At 55.3% G+C, this 20,913-nt stretch overlaps 1 protein-coding gene across 1 annotated transcript; it reads right to left on the bottom strand.

The window, feature by feature from the left end:
• Positions 1-5,135: 5,135 nt before the first annotated feature.
• AGAP2 (ArfGAP with GTPase domain, ankyrin repeat and PH domain 2) lies at positions 5,136-16,425 on the bottom strand. The gene is made up of 19 exons (XM_052640037.1): positions 15,270-16,425; positions 13,520-13,578; positions 12,813-12,900; positions 12,540-12,625; positions 12,245-12,392; positions 11,019-11,153; positions 10,605-10,714; positions 10,013-10,171; positions 9,777-9,863; positions 9,588-9,692; positions 9,002-9,164; positions 8,708-8,827; positions 7,841-7,969; positions 6,867-6,926; positions 6,487-6,635; positions 6,296-6,386; positions 5,950-6,172; positions 5,565-5,820; positions 5,136-5,378 (listed from the first exon to the last, which is right to left on the bottom strand). The coding sequence occupies exons 1-19, from the start codon at positions 16,423-16,425 to the stop codon at positions 5,136-5,138; spliced, it is 3,567 nt and encodes a 1,188-aa protein (XP_052495997.1).
• Between the last annotated feature and the right edge of the window lie 4,488 nt (positions 16,426-20,913).

Raw genomic sequence — 20,913 nt, 5'->3', positions numbered from 1 at the left:
CCCTTTTAAAATAACATTATTTAAAAAAAACAAAAAACAAAAAAAACAGGATCAAACCTGACCAAGAAGGTGAAAGACCTACATGCTGAGAACTATAAAACATTGATAAAGGAAACTGAAGATGATTCAAAGAAATGGAAATATAGCCTAAGATCTTGGATTGGAAGAATTAATATTATTAAAATGGCCACACTACCAAAGCAATCTACAGATTTAATGCAATTCCTATCAAAACACCCATGACAGTTTTCACAGACCTGGAACAAATAATCCTAAAATGTATATAGAACCATAAAAGATCCAGAAATCCCAAAACAATACTGAGGAAAAAGAACAAAGTAGAGACATAACCCTACCAGACCTCAGACCATACTACAAAGCTACAGTAATGAAAACAGCATGGTATTGGCAAACCAGAAAAATGAACAAACGAAAAAACAGACATATGGATTAATGCAACAGAATAGAGAGCCCAGAAACAAGCCCATACACCTATGATCAATTAATCTTTAACAAAGGAGGAAAGAATATTCAATGAAAAAAAAGGCAGTCTCATCAGCAAGTGGTGTTGGGAAAGCTGGACAGCTGAATGTATATCAATGCAGTTAGAACGTTCCCTTACACCACACACAAAAATAAATTCAAAATGGCTTAAAGACCTAAATATAAGATATGACACCATAAAATTCCTAGAAGAGAATATGCAAAACATTTTCTGACATAAATCATATTGTTTCCATAGGTTAGTCTCCCAAGGCAATAGAAATAAAAGCAAAAATATGCAAATGGGACCTAATCAAACATAAGCTTTTGCACAGCAAAGGAAACCATAAATGAAATGAAAGGACAACCTACGGACTGGGAGAACATATTTGCAAATGATGCAACTGACAAGGGCTTAATTTCCAAAAATATACAAACAGCTCATACTACTCAATAATAACAATAGAACCAACTGAATCAAAAAAATGGGTAGAAGACTTAAAGATTTCTCCAAAGGAGATACAAATGATCAATAGGCACATGCAAAGATGCTCAACATTGCTAATTATTAGAGAAATGCAAATCAAAACTATGATGAGGCATCACCTCACACTGGTCAGGATGGCCTTCATTAAAAATGTGTACAAATAATAAATGCTGGAGGGGGTGTGGAGAAAAGGGAACGCTCCTACAGTGTTGGTGGGAATGTATATTGGTGTAACAAGTATGGAAAACAGTATGGAGGTTCCTTAAAAAAAAAAAAAAGAGTTGCCATGTGATCCAGCAATCTCATTCCTGGGTATATATCCAGAGAAAACTAACGCCAAGAGAAACATGTAGCTCAATATTCATTGCAGCACTATTTATAATAGCCAAGACATGGAAGCCACCTAAATGTCCACTGACAGATAAACAGATAAAGAAGATGTGGCATACATACACACACACACACAGGAATACACACACACACACACACACACACACACACACTCTGGAATACTACTTAGCCATAAACAAAAGAATTAAATAGTGCCATTTGTAGCAACATGGATAGACCTAGAAATTATACTTTGTAAGTCAGAAAGATAAATATCACATGATATCACCTATATGTGGAGTCTAAGATATGATACAAATTAACTTATTTATAAAACAAAAACAGACTCATAGATATTGAAAACAAACTTATAGTTACCAAAGGGGAAAGTGGGTGAGGGAGGAATAAATTAGGAGTGTGGGATTAGCAGACACAAACTGTTATATACAAAATAAACAACAATATCCTACTGTATAGCACAGGAAACAAACTATATTAAATATCCTGTAATAAATCATAATGGAAAATACCCCCCAAAATATATATACATGTGTGTATATATACACATATATATGTATATGTAACTGAATCACTTTGCTGTTCACCAGAAACTAATACAACATTGTAAATCAACTATATAATTCAATAGAAAATAAAAATAAATAAAAAAGAAAATAGAGTTCTAGAGACTTTGCTAGATTTAATCATTTTGTACTTTCAATAATAAATTCCTTTTTACTTTCCTTTGGCTTCTGGTGAAACTCCCAGCTGTACTAAGGCAAACAAGAGGAGGGGAGCAGGATGTATGGCCGATGGTAACTGGAAGAGGGGAGAGCAGATAGCAGCAGGAATCAGGTGAGGACCCCAAGGGGAACTGGGAAGTTGGCGTGGATGTTAGGGATAGCAGCACCCCTCTAGCCCACAGGGAATCCACTTCTAGAGTCCTGTTCTGCCACAGTCTGGAGAGCCACCTTTTACATTTCCCACAGGCCAAGATACAGCCCATGATAAAAAGAAGCCAGTGGAGTCCTTAGTGTGGGAATCTGATGTGGGATTGCTGACACCTTGGCCACCTTTCACTGCTAGGAACTGAAAGGAACATCCCACTCGCCTCTGGCTCCCTGTGGTCATTCATTCTCTCCAGGGTCCTTGTTTCCTTCTCACAATCTCTCACATTCAAGCTTCTGAGGAAGGGAGTGAGCTTTTGCTACCAAAAAAGAAAGTGAGGATGGAGTGGGGGCATCTAGGGGCTCTGATAAAGGGGGGCATGGTGGCTAGGTCTCCCAGTTGAGTCTTCTTTGCTACTTGCCTCTCTTCCTCTTGCTTTGTCTTCCCAGACCACACACCTGCGACTACATCTGCAACCCTGACTCCACCTTCTCCTGGGTCAGGCTGCTGTGCTAGGAGGTCACCCAGCCTAGGACCCTGCAGAAGCAGGGCCTCCCATGTGGGTGGGATCTGGGCTCCTTCATACAATCAGCTCGCTGGCGCACCTGTAGCTGAATGTCCCTCGTGAGGCTGAGTGTGCCTGGGGGGCCAGAACCAACTCCACCGGAAGACAATGGGCCATAGACTGGTTTATCAAAGTGGCTGACAACATGTGTGTGGCTGTGCCCAGGTTGCTGGCCCAACAGCACCGCATCTGGCCCCTCTACCAGGTCGAATGCTTTCAGCTGCAGACAAGCAACAGCAGGACTGGCTACATGCTGAACCACAAGATGCTGCAGCTCTTGGCATGGTGCGGGCCTCAGGCTGCCACGTCCTTGCAGTCTTCTGCATGTCATGGGGGTGGGCAGATGTCCGCCTCAGCGGAGCTGGAATTTGTGACACCAGTGACATCTGCGGTTGGGAGATCTCCCAGCTCTTCCCTCCCTGCCAGGAGAGGGACTCTACTATAAAGCTCTACTTCTGGTACCAGATGCTCAAAGTGAGTAGTCTGGCCTGGAGTGGTCCTCCAGGGCTGATGCTGGAGCCCTGACCAGGTGCCGTCTGAGCACATATTGTTCAGATTACAGATAAACAGATGCCACCAAGATAACCTATCCAAGATCACTTAACTATGAAGCGGAGGTACTGGTGTCAAAACCAGATTTGACTCCAAAGTTCTTGCTCTTAACCAAAGCGACCTTATCTCCTCATTCCTTCAAGCAGCCCCCTCCGGTCTTCTCTAAACTTCACACCCCAACTCCCGCCCAGAACAGGAGTCATCTTGGGAGTTAGTGACTTCTCTACTCCCTGGGTCCCCACTGTTACTCTGACCTGCCTGTCTCCTTCCACTCCAGGAACTGTTGCACATGATGGAGTATCTGACCTACCACCTCGTCCCTCTAGATACTGCCCTGCCACCAGCCCCAGCAGGAGGCACCCGCCCTAGCCCTCTCCCACCTCCAGTTCCCCAACCTGACCAAGGCCATTCCCTGACCCAGCTCTTCAAGAACAGACCAGCAGCTCACCCCCTAGACAAAATCACTTCCTCTTTAATTGCTGTTGATGAAGATTCACACCACTTGCCCTGGAGGAGATGAGGGGGTAGTATCCCCTGCTGCCCCCGCCCCTCTTCTCTCCCCAGTTACCTGGTCCTCTGCAAAATATTTTAGCCAGGAAAAAAAAAAAAGACCGGAAACCACTGACACAGACGGCCCAAGGGCTGGGTAGATTGAGGGAGGCGGGGCTGGGCCAGGTAAATTCACCCCACCATCCCCTTTCTGGGGATGGGACGGGTGCGGGGGCGGGGTGGGGGGGTATGGAAACCCTCCCAGCCGCCTCACACCATCTTAACCCTGGCTGGGGGGATCATGGGGTTGAGGGATGGGTCTGGAGCTGCTCCAGTGGGAGGGAGGGGCTGGACAGGAAGAATAGTGGGGGAGGGGTCCCATTGTAGGGGTGCCCCCTACCCCAGATCACCACGGGCGCTGCACAGTCACAGGGACGCAGTCACGGTCACAGACACTCACAACCCGAGAGCACCCCCACCCCACCCCACCCTCTGCCCACCCTTGGCTTCCCCTACCCTGAAACGCCCTCCCCAAGCCCTGCCCGCCCCCGCCCCTTGGTTGGGGAACAAAGCAATAAATTACAAGGCCCCTCCCCAGTCCCCCTTAGCCCGCTCTTGCTCCGTCCCTTCTCCCTCCCAAGATAGTGAGGAGGGACCCAGGTTTTCGGCTCCCCCGACCATTTAGTTTCCATCCATGGGTGGATGTGAGGGGAACGTCCTGATTTCCACTCCTCTTGGTCCCTTTCACGGAAAGGGTTGGGGACCCCCTACCCCCATGGGCAGCAGGGGTCCTGCCCCTCGCTGCCCTTCCCCCTTCACTGGGCAGTGAGATTAGCATGGAAGGGGTAGGGTCCCCCTTATTGGCCCCAAGTCCCAGGGCTAGCCTTCCCACGTACTAACCCCTCCCTGTGGCGTGGCGTCGCCCCAGGAGCCAGCCTGGGTAAATGCTCCCGCCGTGGGATAATCGAACACAGGCAGGACTTAGTCCTTTCCCCCACCCCTAGGGGGCGCGAGCGGGCACATCCAAACGGCCAGGAGCAGGGACCTCGGCGGGGGAGTCCCTCCAGCGGGTAGACCCAGAGCAATCCGAGTGTGGAAACAGTGGAGAGGGGGCGTGTCAAGCTGGGGTCTCCATGCCTCGCTGGGGAGAGGGAAGTGAGTTTGTGTCTTCCGGGAGGCGCGGGGGCTGTGCCCTCTTGCGGGGATGGTGTGGGGGAAGAAGTGCTCCCGCGGGAACGAAGTGCGGACCGGAGAGGTGAGTGGGTGCATCTGTCCAGCGGTCCACCCGGTGTGGTCGTGCCCTGCCCGTGTGGGGGTGGGGGTGTCTCTCCGGCGGCGCAACTATACCAGCGCGACTGGAGCGTCGGCTCGGCCCACGCTGGCAGCGCTGCTCCGGCGGCGGGGGCTGGGCGTGGCGGTAATGCTGGGGGTGGTGGCCGCGCTGGGAGTGGTGGCCGTGCTGCCGCCCTCACACGGGCAACCGTGCTGGAGAAGGATGTCGGCGCACAGCTGACTCCCAGCCTGGCGAGCGTAGAAGAGCGCGGTGCGGCCCTGCGCGTCGCGGGCGGACACGTCGGCGCCGTTCTAGAGAGGGCGGAGACGGCCGCGTTACGGTGCGTCCCCCGGGCCAATCCCCTCCCGCCGGCTCCCCGGGATCGCCGGGCCCACTTCCACAGGGTGCCTTTGGGGATCTCGCCCCGCCCACCGCGCGCCTGCCTGTTTCCCAGACGGAATCCTCAAACCCCTTTACAACATCCCCGGTTCACTTACCCACAGCAGCAGTTGCGTGATGACTACGTGGGAGAGCTCGGCCGCCAGGTGAAGTGGGGAGCGAAGCTGCGGGTCCTCTACGCTGGTGTCGAGCGGCCCGTGTCGCGCGTGGGCCAGAAGCAGGAGAACGGCGGCCACGTCCTGGGCCTGCACCGCGGCCCACAGCTGGCGGCCCAGCGGTTCCTCGGAAGTGCCCAGTGGCGCCAGGAACAGCAGCTGTTCGTACTTGGCGCGAATCCACGACTCACGCTCCTCCCTGCAGGACCAGAGATCAACAGGAAAGGCTCTAGGGACCTCCCACCCCAAGACCTCTGCTCCCTACCCAGGTGACCCTCCTGGAAGCTGCACACACTAAGTCGCCCCCACCCCTCTTCTGCGCGCGTACCGCGAAGAGTCCCGCGTGGGTTTGACGCGGCCCCGCGTGTCACTCTCCCACACGCGGTTGGCCATGTCGTTGCCAATGGCTGTCAGCACCAGGGTCAGCTCCCGCGGCCAGTCGTCCAAGTCGAGCGAGCGCACGCGGGACAGGTGTGTGCCCAGGTTCCGGTGAATGCCAGAACACTCGATGCAGATGAGTGCGCCCAGGTTCAGGCTGGCCCACGTGGGGTCTGGGGATGGAATGCAGGGGTCAGCTCCCTGGAGGAGCAGCTGGACGGGCCACCCAGCAGCATTCATCAATTCTAGCGAACCACACTCCCTCCCGGGTCTCTCCACTGCCCCCTTGTGCTCACTGGGGGCCCCGCAGTCCACGCAGATTGAGTTCCCCTTGGCATTCCGGATCGCCTGGATGGCCACGGCTTCGCTTTGGCTGTCTGTGCGCAGCTGCAGAAAGGGTTGGAAGTAGTCAGACTCTCCCTCTGAGCCCTTCTCCGGACGCCTCAGACACTCACCTCTGCTTTCCGCCCGACACCCGACCCTTTACCTTGACCTTACTGCTCTCACAGCACTGGAGACTGGCTAGGATCTGACTTTCGATGGCCTGAACCCAGGCGTCCCGCTCCTCAAAACTGGCTGCCTCAAAGTGCCATGTCTGACCAGTGCTGGACACGATCAGGAACTCGAAGTTTTCCTCTAGGTGGGGGGATGGGATGGGGTCATTAGGGATAGAATTCAAACAGGAGCTGCCTCGCCCAAACCATTCCTCCCAGAGGTCCATCCCAAGCCCCTGGGAGTAGAGCAGAGTGGTTGGGGAAGCAGAGGGTGCGGGAGAGCAGGAAGCCCGAGCACATGCAGGGGAAGGCAGGGGCACCCCCACCCCTCTGCACCCCAGCTCAGCGCCCCACCCAGCTCCCCACTTGTTACCTGCTTTATAAATATTTCTTAAACTACCAAAGGATTTTAGTTTCCACATTTTGCGCTTGGCTGGTTTCCCGAAGCAAAGGAGATAGAGATAGAATGGAGAGCAAAACAGAGAAAGAGACCAAGAAAGGAGAAAAAAGAGAGGCAAATGGAGAGGTGGAGAGAGAGATAGTGACAGAGAGTGCCAGAGACAAAGCAGGACAGACAGATGGGGAGAGAAAGCAGAACTAAAGTCAGTGGCCCCCGAGCAGAGAAGAGCGGAAGCCAAGAGCCATGAGAGTAGGCAGATCTGGAACCTGGGTCTGAGCACCCGGCAGAGAGCAGGGGCGGCAGGGACCGGGGATCATGACCAATGAGGAGCCGGGTCTCTGGGAGGGGAAGGGATGGCCAGGATCTGAGGGAGCATGGGGAAGGGGGACAGGAGTTCAGAGGCCAGGGGTGAGGGGTCCCTGGGATTCAGGCAGAGTCTCATGGGTCTGTGGGAAGTCACAGGGAGGCAGGAATGGAAATCACTGTAGTCAAAGGCTGTTGTGGGAGCTTGGCAATCACAGAAAGTTATTGGGAACAGGAGCTGCGTGGGTAGACCCCAGGAGCTGAAGAGTCACTGGGGGTCACTGAAGTCAGGGACTGAGTCCTCGGGGATAATGGGGCCTTCTGGGCACAGGGGCTGGGGTGTTAAGCAGAGTTGGGTCTGGAACATGAACTAGAGGGTCATGAGGAGAGGGAGCAAGAGCTACAGACTTACAGGGGCCATTGAGAGCAGGGGCTGGGCCCTATTGCCATAAAAGGCATTGGCTGGGGAATAGGAGGAAGCACAGGGGCTGAAAGGCATCCGTTCATTTTTCACTAAATACTGTACAGAGTGGTGATGATAGTCAAGCACTCCTCTCAGGCACCTTTCCTCCTCCTGCAGGGGTGACCTGGAGTTTGGGGGTGAGGGTCCAGGGTGAGAGTGAAACTGCCCACCAGGGCCTCACCTTCAGCCTGCCCAGCCGAGCCTTCAGTTTTAGATGGTGTCGTCAACTTTTTCCTCCTCTGCTTCTTCACCATGGGAGAAGGAGGGGGTTCCCGACTCAGGGGGCTCAGGTCTCCAGATGGGGTACAGTCTTGGGGAGGGGAACACAGCTGCTCAGCTGCCCCCTCCACAGATTCCCTGATTTCTCCATAACCTGTCTCCCCTGAACTAGATTTGGCATTTTAGGGTCCCCCTCCTCAGCCATCCCTCTCTAGGAGGTCCCCCCTGATCAATCCTGGGGAGGAGGGCAGATGAGTGGTTTAGAGTCAGACCTGTACTCAGATCCTGGCTCTGCCACTTACTGGCCTTGAGACCTTGAGCAAGTCACTTAATCTTCTGAGTCTCAGTTTCTTCATCCCTAAAATGGGGATAATAATCTTGACCCAACAAGGTTGTTGTGAGGACCACTTGTTACAATGTTACTTGCTATTTGTTTAAAAAATACATATTTCCAAACATTCCAAATGTTGATGGCTGGCTATGTGCAGGACAATGTTCTCAGTTTAAGCCTCAAAACAACCATCTGAGGTAGAAACTATTATCTCCATTTTACAGATGAGGAAACTGAGATGTGGAGAGGTCAAGTAACTTGCCCAAGTGGCAAGCCAGGATTCAAGTTCAAGTTCAGGCATCTTAGCTCTAGAACCCACTTGTCTTAGCCATTTTGCTAAACACAGTATGACTGAGCTTGGTTCCTGGGTACCCAGTCAGTGCTTGGGGTGTCCACTTATTCACTGAGTCCAGCCTCCAAGCTCCCACCCCAGTTTTAGTTCCCTCCGCATCCCTTCTGGATCTGGAAGACAGCAATGGAGGATGATTCCTTACTGACCGGTGCTGAGGGCTCGTGCCAGGCTCCGGTCTGGCTTCAGCAGGTGCTTGGATGTCTGGTCTGGTGGTGGCTGCAGGGAGCTAGGGCTGGGGCTGGGGCTTGGGGTAGGAGTGGTGGCTTCTGTCAGATGGGGAAGAAAATAAATCCTCAGTGAGTCAGTCTCTGAGTGATTCCTTACGTGGTCCCTTGTCATTACCCACCTTCCCATTTAACCAGTCCCATTCTCCTCTTCCTCCCTCCTCTTTTTCCTAGCCCTGGCCCCTCTCCTGCCCCTTTGTCAGCTGCCTCACTCACCAGGACCTTCTCCCATCTGGACAGTGCTCATGTCCTTGACCAGCCCGTTGATGCTGGCTGAGGGGCCAAAAGCAGAGATGGCCCGTGGGGGCCGCTTGCCAGGGACTTTTACTGTTGTTCGTAGTAAGTCCATCTCCTTGCCATGGGTACTGTGGATGTAATCCTACAGGAGTATAGGGGTTGAGAGTGTAGGGAATGTTGGGGTCCTCAGTAGTGCTGGGAGGCAGCCAATATTATGGGCAGAGAGGGACTGGAGAGAGGGCTCTGGGAGCTGACTGGGTTGGGATGAGCCCAACAGACTGGGCCCAGCACTGTCTCCCCCAGAAAGCATCCCTGAATGGCAGGCCAGGTAGAGGTCTTGTCTCCATCTGCTTGCACTAGATTGCAAGTCCTCAGGAGATGGATTTACATTTCTATCTGCAACATGGGCACATGGTAGCTGCCTAACAGATGTTTTGCTAAAGTTAAAAGAAGAGGACTAGCACTTCCCAGAACCAGTGTTGATATCTGCTAGAGGCACAGACTGGAAGAGCTAGAAGTGCACCCAAGGCCAGCCCCTGTAGCCCAGCCAGTCTCTGGCACTCACATTAATGCTGGGGTGGTAGAGTAGGAAGCCATTACTGGACAAGGTCACATATTTTTTCTTCCATTCTTTGTTCAAGGAGTTGCCACTTCGCTTTAGTAGGAAGCTCTGAAGAATGGAAAGAGACATGTGGGAGAAAACCCAGTGAAGACCAGCTCCCCCCAGCCCAACCCCAGTCCCTGAACCACTCACCTGTTTGATGGGGATGGCTCGCCCACTTCCCGTTGTCTCTCCCCGACTGTCCAAGCTCCGTTTCTCAGAGTCACTGCCCCGACGATTCTGGAATGGTTATTGGCATCAATTAGAGGATGGATATGCTGATGGAAGGACATGAGAGACAGATGAAGGGCCAACAGAGAGATTTAGGGACCAGGGAAGATAGGCATGTAACAGGGGACAGGCGGATAGGGGGTTAGAGTGTCCAATACCGCAAAAAGGCTGGTCCTACGCTTGGCTGCCCGGTGCAGGGACCCTGGGGTGCTCAATCCGGCCACTGCAGCTGCCTCAGCCCGGAGCTCCCGGTGACCGACATTGGGTGAGGACGGGAGAGAGGAAGAGTAGTCGCTAGTGTGGCCCCCGTTACCAGCCTGCAGGCAAACAGAGGGCTCAGAACTGCCGAGGGGCCCCCAGCCCACCAGGCTACAGTCACATCAAGTGATGAGGAATTTGAGATAGTCCCTCATCTCATCACCATTTATTTGTATTATCATTAATAATAAAAACTCCTCACTAGCATTGTCACAGTGCTTTAGATTTTGCAGAGGTTGACTTCACAAGTATTATGCCATACAATTTTCCTGACAACCTTGGGATGTTTAGGTGAATTGCTCAAGGACGCTACAAATGGTGTTTCAAACCTGGTTGATTTCCAGTCCGATGCATTTTCTACAAACTGTCACCACCATTTCCATCTGTCCTCACCCCCACAACTTCCTTGGGTTCTTTGTGCCTCTCCTTGGATCACCAGCCCCTCCTCTAATTCCCACCAGCCCTTCTTTGGACCATGAAATCCTGACTCACCTGCCCAGCTACAGGAGTGGAAGCTGCTGAGTGGCTTGGGGAGCTGGGGAGGGACTTGCAGGCAGCCAGAAGCTGCTGCTGCTTTCGCAAGGTCACCACTTTCTGGGCCACTAGGGGAGGGGAGGGGAAGAAGGCATGAGCAGGGCAGATACCCAAGACCACCCTTTCTGCCCAACTTTGAGAAATGCCCAGGAGATAACAGGCTCCAACTTTCTTGTCACTGTGGCCTTGCCAGCTCCTCCTGCCCAGAAGGACCTGTGGCTATTAAGCAAATCTTCTCTGACCTCCCTGGTCCCTCCTCCCTCCCACACAGGCTAATTTCCTGTCGCTCACAGAGGGAGGCCTGGAGGTGGGACCTTGAGGAATATCTAAGTTCCCTGCTCCCCAACACATGCAAGGGATGGCCAAGCTCACCCTCCTGGAACACCCGATCCACATTGAGCCCATAGGTTGCACAAGTCTCATAGTAGCTGCAGCGCTTCATATCAGCACACAGAGCCCTGGCGCGAGCATCGCCCACCACGCGGGGGGAGGAAGCACTGATCCTGTCTGAGGGGACGAGAGAGAAGGGGTGGTGGATGAGGGCGCCCATGCCCACTTTGCTGCTTTCCTTTCTTCTGGGTTCTAGTCCTAGTCTGTGACTGCTGCTGCTGCTGCTAAGTCACTTCAGTCGTGTCCAACTCTGTACGACCCCATAGACAGCAGCCCACCAGGCTCCCCCATCCCTGGGATTCTCCAGGCAAGAGTACTGCAGTGGGTTGCCATTTCCTTCTCCAATGCATGAAAGTGAAAAGTGAAAGTGAAGTCGCTCAGTCATGTCCAGCTTTTTGCGATCCCATGGACTGCAGCCCACCAGGCTCCTCCATCCATGGGATTTTCCAGGCAAGAGTACTGGAGTGGGGTGCCATCGCCTTCTCCGCTGGGACCACTAGGGATAGGGTATGAGACGATATCCCTCCTATGACAGGGTGCAATGGGAGCGTATAGTCTTTTCTGAATGTTGGACCCAGCTGCATCACGAGTAGGCTGGGTGAGCTCAGTGTGCCAGTCTCCAGAGCTGACTGGAATGTCCTGATAAGGTCTGACACGGCTGACACTCCTGAACGGCACTCCCCCTGCCCTGCAAATTCAGTGAGTCCTGAACTGAGTGGGAGGACACCTGGCAGCATATGAACTGGGATGAGGCTAAAGGTCCATGGTAAAAGGTGGACTGTTCATCTGCAGCAGGAAGCCAAGAGGCAAGCAACAGGTGGAAACAGCCATCTGCAGGACAGGCATCTAGACAGAAAGACCTGCCAGCTTCGTACAGGTGGGTCCTGGAGAAACTTTTCCTGGCTCTGCTGGTGAAGAGGGCCTGGTGGTGGCATCAGGAAACAGCAGTGTGAGAACACCAAGCAGGTGACATCTCAGAGGAAGGAGGTTGCCATTGCAGCTGTCCTTCCCGGAAGGTCCTCTTTTCTCTCTCAGACCTTGGGGAGTTTGTGTTTTGTTTAACGACTCTTATTTAGAGACCAGACTCCTTCCAGAGGGTTACTGAAATCCAGTGGCCCTGTCCACACACCTTGCCAAGCTCTCACTTGTGTTGGGTGATACCCAGTAGCAACCCCCCTGAAAGCTGTGCTTCCCCAGCCCCTCCTTACCTTGTGTTCCCACCAGTGCCAGGGCAAGGCCTCCTCGTCCCTCACCCCGAAGGGAGCTCAGCTGCCCGTGAAGACGGCTCACGGCCTGGAAACTGTTCTCATCCTCCAGGCTGAAGACGAAAATCACAGCATCTGCCCAGCCTGAGAACTTGCGGAGGGTGAGGGAGCAAATGGATGGTCAGACAGGCCCACTTCTCTGGATGTTATTCCCAAGGAGACCTGGGAAACCAGAGGCCTCTCCTTTGGCCAGTGCTGACCCCAGCCCACCTGCCTACCCCATCATCTCATCCCTCACCTTGGCATCGGGTGCCCCAGCTTCCTCTCGGATCAACACCAGATGAGTCTGTCCATCCACCAACATTTCTTTCTTGTGCTGCTCACCTGTCCAGAAGAGTTGGGAGTGATAGGAGGTCAGAGGTCACAGGTCACCAAATCTCCCCATGCTCCCTGTATTTTAGCTGTTGTGGCTGCATTCTTCTCTCTGGTCACCATACCTGCAGAGTCATTGATCACACTGCCCAGATCCCTGACCCCAACCCTTAGGTTACTATGGGTCCTGAGAACTCACTCTCTGTCTTCTCCAGCACCTGGTATGAACCAGTCAGGAATCGGTGGATAAGCGATGACTTCCCACTCCGGGCATCACCCAGCACACCCTGAGGAAAGGTTGTAGAGCAGAGATGGAAGGAATTAAGAGGCACGATGACTGAGTCTGAACATTCCAGAGAACTCTAAGAGACTGGCAGTGTTAAGTCTTCCAAGCAGGGTTCTACAGGGCCTGGGTGACATCAGTCAGGAGGGCATTTGCAAGGATCAGGCCACGAGTGTTGTAAGAAATGATCCCAAGCTGGAAGTGGACCACAAGCTGAAGAATGTCAATTCAGTGCCTTTTTTTTTTTTTTTTTTGGTATTCTGTTGTTTAGGAAACATACCAGATGCATGTCTGGTGAGGGACATGTTACAGCTCTAGGCAATAGTTGGAAAATTTTACCCAATTCTAGGCAACAGAACATGAAGGACTGAAGGGGAGAAGTCAGAAATGAGGAGAAATCTGGAAGAGGACCATGGACCAGCAGGAAGAAGGGAAACTATAGTAGGAAAAGTTATGAGGATATATCAAGCCCCAGGAAGGTGCTATGAAGGTAGAATCTCAGAACTGGAAAACTATTCCCCATTCTCATAGAGGGAGGGAAGGGAAGAGGTGAAGGCGAGAGAGCTGAGTGCCAGTGGCAGAGAGATCAATCTTCACACAGACCAGGAGACTGGGTTACCTACCAGGCGCAGTTCAGGAATGGAGCGGCTCAAAGTCCATTCCTGGCTATTGACCACAGCTTCTGTAACAGAAAAGGAGTCTTAAGAGGGATACTCCAGGCCAAGGAGGGCTCCCAACCCTGTTACCCCTCCTCCTTTTGTAGTTGCCCTGCCTGGGCTGGAGAGCTGTGTGGAAAAGCTGAGTTGAGAGTGGTCCCCAGTCCTCCCATCCTAGTCTCTCTCCCCACAGCTGTTGCTGCCGCTCAGTGGTTGCTTAGCAACGGAGCCAGCAAGACAAAAATACTTCAGTGGGCATCTCCCTTAAAACACATCCCCAAACATGAGTCCCTGCCCCAAACTGGGGGACCAAGGCTCTGACAGTTGACGGGGTCTTCTCTCTGGAAGACAAAAAGGTGTCCAGCTCACCAAACTGACTGATTCCCAGGGTAAATCCCCAGAAAAAGGGACTGGGACATAGGAGTGAGTGGGTCCACCTCAGTCTCCCTTTCATAGAACCGAACCTGAAGTGAAGATATCATTCCCCCTTTTCAAGGTCAACGGCACTGTGGCCCTGACCCCTCCCCAGAGCCCAAGGAATGGAGGTTGGATTTTTCTATACGCCTCTCTCATACCCTTCTCACCAGCACCCTCCAGAAGAACGATGGGGAACCGGGCTCCACTCCCAGGCCGAGAGAAGCCACCGGCCTGGGGAGGGATAGAGTCGTGGGGGCGGGAGAGGAAAGATGCTCCTTCCGCCCGCCGGGTCCAGCCCCCGCGCCTGACACTAGCCGGACGTTCCCGGGGCGCCGCAGCTGCGGCGGGAACTCTGGGATCCGGAGCCATCTGCTCCCACCCGCTCGAGAGCCAAACCCCGGGGGCCGCCTGCGCTCCCGGACTCGCCACCTCTCCCGGGAGTGTGAGCTGAACCGAGACGCCCTCGCCTCTCTCTTCTAGAAAATAAATAAATAAAGACCACCACCACCACCGCCCCCCCAACCGGAAAAAGACAGTACTTTCTCCGTACCCACTCCCAAGTCTCCAGGAGTAAGAATTGCCTTTGCAGCAGTTCCACCCCACTGAGTCACTCCCGGTCAGGCCCCCTAGGAATTTCAATGCGCTCTGGGGCTGGGGTGGGCGGTGGGGGGAGAGTGAGGCTACCTATCCGCCCGCTCTCACTTCACACGCAAGTGTTCAGCACGTTCCAGCCCCCGTGCACTCCCGTACTGCCCAATTCGCCTTCACTGAATGGAAAGAACCCTGTCCCTTCCTGCTAGAAACCTCACCAGCCTGCTCTCAGCCCAGCGAAAGACCTGTCCCTGGCGAGGACTGTCTGCAAGGTCACTCTGATCACCCACCCCAAGTGCTCAGGAGAAACTGAGGCTTCCCCACCTCCTTTCTCCTTCAGTAACCCTCTGGGCAACGCAAAGCCGTTTCCATGCTCCCAGAGGCCAGCTGAAGCTCGGAGTGGAGTCTGGGGCTTCTCTGGGAGCAATTTCCTACAGCCATGCTGAGCAAGGGCATTATTTATCCCAGAAAGCTCTGAGGCTTTCTGAGTCCCTCTGACATCGTCGTCTTTCATGTCCCACAATGCCTACTCACCCCGCTTCCAGGACCTCTTATCCTTTTTGCCCCAGTTCTTGGCAGAGAAATGAACCTGGTTCATCCATCCACCCAAGAAGCTTCTCTCAGTCAGTCCTGGACACCACTCCTCCACCCCAAGCTGAGCATTCCAGGTGCCCTCCCCTCCCTGTCCTCAGGCCCTGGGCCTACTCACTGGGGGAGGCGCGGAGCTCTGCACCCAGCAGCTCCCTAGACCCGCTGCCAGAAGACAGGACCGGCGGACCGGGAGGGGGCCCGGGACCAGGAGGCCCTCCTGTGCTCTTGGTAAAGATGCCGCTGATAAACTTGAGCATCTTGCGATCTCGAGTGGATGCTCGGCCCCCCTCCCGGCCCCGTTTCAGCCCGGGAGCTGGAGGCTCCAGAGTGATTGGAGGTGCAGGCCCGGTGGGCAGCGCGGAGGCGGCGGTGACAGCAGAGGTGGGAATCAGGGTGGCTGGGACGGTTAGCGGAGGAGGAGAGCCGGCAGGTGGTCCCGGGTGCAAGTCACTGTTGTCCAAGGTCTTACTCTTGCCTTTCCGAGGGGACAGCTTCCCTCGGACTCCGGGCACAGCCCCGACCCCACCAGAGGTCGTGGCTGCCGCTCCCCCTCCCCCTGCGGCGCCGGCGGCGGCAGAAACTCCAGTCCCGGCGCTGCTCTTTGACCCCTTGACCCTGGGCTTGCCCTCGCTTTCGGGCCATGACAGGCGGCTACCGGCGCCCTTGCCCCCGCCGGCTTTGGCGCCACTCGTGGTCACGGTCTTGCAAGGCTTGGGAGCCGGCGAAGGAGGCGCCACCTTGAGCCTCCGGCTGCCAGTGCCGGGGTGCGGGGAGGACGAGCCGGGGACGCCGACGCCCGCCCGGCCTTCGGGTTCCGGGCCCCCCCAGCTCGGGCTGCTGAGCAGGGGGCGCCGGGAGGAGGTGGGGGCGCCCCCGGGCTTGGGGTCTGGACTCAGGCCCCCGGAGAGCGGGGGTCCGGGAGGGGCGGCCCAGAGGGAGAGGCGGCGGCCGGGAGCCGGGGAGACGGGGCGGGCCGGGCTGGCCGGAGCCGGGGACAGGGCGAGGGGCTCGGCGCCCCCGGCGCCCGCGCTGCTCGTGCTGATCCACAGCGCATCCTGCCGGTGGAAGAGCCGCTCGTGCCGCTTCTTGCCCGGCTCCTCAGCGCCTCGGGGGCTGCCGGGATCCGCGGTCTCGGTACCTCTGGTCCCAGGGGCGCCGGCTGCGGCCGCAGACGGAGAAGGCGGCGGCGGAGGCACCGACTCGAGCTTGACCAGGGTCAGCGAGATGAGGTAGGTCGTTGTCCGGCGCTGAAGCGCGCCCGCGCCCCGGCTCATGGGGCCCCGAGACCCCCGAGCTGGGGAGGGGAGGGAACTCCCCCGGACTGCCTCAGGGGGGCCCGGCCATGGGGCCGCCCTGCTTGCTGCCCCCAGCCCCCGGACCCCGCTGAGCCCCCGGCCCGGCTCCGCTGTCGCCGCCGCCGCCGCCGCCTCCGTTTGCGCCCCCCTCCCATCACACGGGGCGCCCCCTCCCCATGCTCCCCGCCCTGCGCCCCCACCCCGTTGGAACCCCGGGACCTTGGTGCTGCTCCAAGGAGGCGCGCCGGACCCTGCACCCCGGCCTGGGTGGGGGCGCTGAGATGGGCGGGGGAGGGCGGGGAGGACTGTAGCGGGGGCAAAAGGGGAGAGGGAGGAAAACGGGGCAGAAAAGAGGAACCCGGGGCTGAGGGAGAAGAACCGGTGCGGGGGAGGCAGGGGCGGGGAACGGGGGACTCGAGGGACAGGGGCCGCGGATGGGGGTCGAGAGGGGGTCTTTAGGAGGGTGGGAAGCTAATGGGGCTGGTCGTGCAGGGGATTCGCAGGGGCGCGGGGAGGATGCTGGGCATGGAGATACAGGCGCCGGCGGGGGAGGAAGGAGGGAAGCCGGAGGGGGTGGGAACCCACAGGTCTGGGGTCCGGGAGAGGAGGGGCGTGAGATCCGGGCGCAGGGTCCGGGGGGCTCGCCGGGGCTCGGCTCGGTCCGGATGCGCGCTGTGTCCGGGCGCTCCCCTCACAGTGAGGAGGAGGCGGCCCCCTGCCCCCCCCCCCCAATCTCCCCCCCACCTTCTCTCCACCAGCACGGCTGTCTGCGAAGGCGGTGCAAAATCCAGGACTGGATTTCCCTCCCAAATCCTGGGCTGGATTTCCTGGAACTTGGACTCATCTACTCCAACATCGAGCCCCCTCCCCTAGCACACCTCGGTTAGGAAGCGCTACTGTTGGGTGTGGCCTTTAGGCAAGAGAGTAAAAATCGTTGTATGGGTGGGCAATACCCGGCGAAAACGGAGCAAATTCGGATTCACTGTCAATTCCGGGGAGGCTGACGTGGGAAAATGGGGAGCCTTGAAATCCCTTTCCCAAGACCCCTTGTTTTCCCCAGGTACTTGCACGGGTTCCTCTTCCCACGACCCAGCCCCGTCGTCCACCCCCACCTTCCACACGCAGTGCGTTGACTGGGCCATGACTTGAGCCTAACTGTCCCAAAGTGAACTTGGAAAGTGTTCCCTGGGGATGGGGACAAACATGGAACTCAGCAGGGTGGGTGGAAGGAGGGGTTGCCTCAAGTGGAGAGAGATCTACGGAGTGGAGGAGCCCGGCGGAAAAGTGAGTCCCAAGGTTCCAGCTCGGGGTGGAAGGAGAAAGAAGACGTCTACAGATCGACACCACCCCCCATACCAAAATGCATCCGGTCTCCATAGCAACCGTAGCTCCAAGAGCGCCTCAGAAAGAGCGGGGATAAGCAGAGAGGAGGATCGGTGTGTATGGTGGGTGGGGGGACCGGCTGAGTAGTGGAGGCACCACCTTCACACCTGGTTACACGCATGCCGAACATTTAGCGGCTCAACATAAAGACCCCGTCAGCTGAGGCAGAGGGTACAGGCCTCCTCTAAGTTCCATTCAATCTCCTGAGGTTTTCGGGGTGGGGTTTTTTTCCGAAGGTTAAAGAGGAGATAGAATGGAAAATGCCTTCTCTGTGGCCTCCAGCCTTTTAGGGACCCTGGAGTTAAAGGCTGACTGTCCTCAAGCCCAGGGAGAAGGGTGAAAGGGCTAGGCCGATGGAGGACAGACGATGAGATGGGCAGGTGTGCACCAGTCGAGGGAGGCCTCCATTCCAGCCTTGAAGTCCCCTCCCTGGGACTCGGGGAGTCTCAGCGTTCCCCTAATTTGGCGTCCCACCCTCCTGACGCAGCGGAGACTATAATAAGTGCTGCCGTGGGCGGCTCTTGGAGGCAGAAGCCGGTGGCATGCTGGGCCTGGTAGGGGATGAGGGGGGGACGGTACCAGGATGCTGGGTGTCCTTTGTTCTCCCTGAAACTTGTACCCAGACCCTCCGTGGTCCTCAGTCAGCACCCACCAGCGCCCCCCTCCCACCCTCAGCAGAAGGATGACACCATCCCCAGAACAGAAGACCGACCCTTCAACAGACTTTTCTGAAAGAGAGGGTGAAAATGTGTTGCTTCTGGCTTAATATTCCTTCCTTTGGTTTCCTCAGTTTTCGTTTATGTTCAGTGGGAACAGAATCCTGACTCTTAGAGTGGAGTGGAACAAATCACTTAGGAAGAGTGGTTTTCTGAGTTCAGCCTCCACTCTTCCTCTCTCTCTCCTCTCCAAAGATAAGCTGTGTTCCTCTACCTGGCCTAAACCTTTCCTCACCCACTCTTTCTTTTTTTCCCCTAAGCAGTGGGTGGAGCTTGGAGTTCCTCCCTAGGAGGCCTCATGGGGCCACTCCCCATAGGTCTCCTTTTCTAACCCCTGTAGGGAAGGTATGAGCTGTAATTCTTGGCAAAAGATGGGGGAGAAATGGTGAGAGGGGTACCAGTGGAAGAAAGGCAATGAAAAAGGAATTAGACTGTTCCCTTAGGAACTTGAACCAAACTGTTCCTTCCCCAAGTGAACCAAAAGTTCCTGTTGGCCTCTATCAGAGGGGTCTGGCAGGAATCATCCTTGATGGGAAGAACAGTCTCTTGCCCACTCATCCCCCACCACAACCCCCAGGTAAGCAGCTAAGCATGGAGAGCCTGGAAGAGACCAGGGTATAATGGAGGATATACTTCACCCAGACACCTTTAGTGAGCAAAGTAGCTAGTTTTATTGGCTCTTTGCAGCTTCAGAGGCAAATTAAATGACACCAGACCAGAGATGACCTCCAGCTCCACTAGTTCCTTAGTGGTGGGGCCTTGTGGATAGAGAGAAGCTACTCCTGCCAGGGCCCCACCACAGGATTGAAGGCTGGGGTGGGCAGGAGGATGTGGCGGATGGTGTTGCCATGGCAGCACTTCCTCCCTGTGTTGTCATCACTCGCTCTAATGGCACTAAGGAGGTAGAGCGGAAGGTGTGTGTGTGTTGGGGGGGAGAGACAGGAACAGGAGCACAGGGAGGAAAGAGGACCGAGGAGAGTCCTGGGGACTTCTCTGCACTTTCAGCTGTGCAGAGCATGCTGCGTGAGTGTTATGTGTGTCTGGGAGCCTGAGATACTCTGCGTGGTGTATTTCTGGCATGTGTGTGTGTGTTCTCTCTACAGCTGGAAAACAAGAGGTCACTGATCCTTCGTGGGTCCTGGGAATGACCACATTATCCAGTCCTGGAACCTCCTGTCCCAAACTGCTTCCTGCCCCAGACTCCCCCAGCAGGGTCCAAGTCTGCCATGGGTCTGTCACAGCCTGTCTTCCTCATGCTCACCCACTTCTCCATTGCCAAGGTCAGCTCAGCAATGATCTGTATTTTGATCCCCTGGGAGGAGGAGGAGAGTTGGGGAAAGAGGAAAAATGACACCTCCTCTGTCTTTTTCCATGCTTTCCAGATGTATTCTTTCCCCAAGTCCAAGCTCCATCTTGGGAACCAGAAAGTGGCTGATTGGGAAATGATGGATGACCCGGCAAGCCCTTATACGCCCCTGCTGGTCCTCAAGACGCCGAAGTTGGGAGCTAATCCTTCTCTTACCTCGTACGCTGTCCAGCGAAGCTTGAATACTGTCCCGAAGTTCAGGGTCGCTCACCCTCTCTGCCAGCTTCCTGAGGCGGTTTAGAGCCTGCCTGGCCACCTCATGTCGTCTGACTTCTGCTCTCACTGCAGCTACAGCCAACTGCCTCTGGGCATGCATGTTGCCCAGACCTGTCCTGCTGGGCTAAGAGCAACCACTGGCCCTGAAGCCCATGGCCCCACAGCCCCCAAACCCCAGAAGGCCCCTTCTGCTCAGCCTCAGAACTCCCTCCCCTGCCCGCCCTTCCGTCTGTCTGTCGACTTCACTTCCTGACTGGTGAGTTTCAAACCCACAGCCTGGGTCAGCACTACCTCCTGCACCACCCACCCCCTCTAGCGTTGGCCTGTCAGCTCTGCCAGCCAGCCCCTGCCACAATTGCCCAGCCAGGTGGATGGAGAGGCCTTAATGAGCATCCGAGGGCCTCCTGTGGGAGGTAGCTAATTAAGATGGGTGTTGGTAAGGGGAGAGTGTGGCATGTCACGTCCCAGATGCAATCCCAAACTCCTGATGACCTATAGGTTTGTGTGCAGTCTCAAACCCTCACAGGAATCCACACACTCTTGGTCTGGCACCTTTAATGCCCTGCATTCCAGCTTATGGCTGTACTCCCCACCTACTCTCCACATCCAAAGGGTTCACACACTTAACATCTTGCAATGTAACCCTTCCTTAGTCGACTACCCCACTGCAACCATCTCCTGCTTAAAAGGGCCAAGCAGGCCCAGGGAGAACAAGTTATGGAGGATAGTAACCTGTAACCAGACAAAACCACTAGGCTCCATGTTCAGTTACTTTCATAATAATTG

The sequence above is a fragment of the Budorcas taxicolor genome, chromosome 5 (assembly GCF_023091745.1).
Source record: "Budorcas taxicolor isolate Tak-1 chromosome 5, Takin1.1, whole genome shotgun sequence".
NCBI lineage: Eukaryota > Metazoa > Chordata > Mammalia > Artiodactyla > Bovidae > Budorcas > Budorcas taxicolor.
Note: the sequence above shows the minus strand (reverse complement) of the source record. Positions and strands in the feature narration are given on the sequence as shown.

Coding starts and splice junctions, on each gene's coding strand:
- AGAP2 (XM_052640037.1), bottom strand. CDS start 16,425: ATGAGCCGGGGCGCGGGCGCGCTTCAGCGCCGGACAACGACCTACCTC. Junction 6,387..6,486: donor GTGAGAGCAGTAAGGTCAAG/GTAAAGGGTCGG, acceptor CCCTTTCTGCAG/CTGCGCACAGACAGCCAAAG. Junction 5,379..5,564: donor TCACGCAACTGCTGCTGTGG/GTAAGTGAACCG, acceptor CGCCCTCTCTAG/AACGGCGCCGACGTGTCCGC.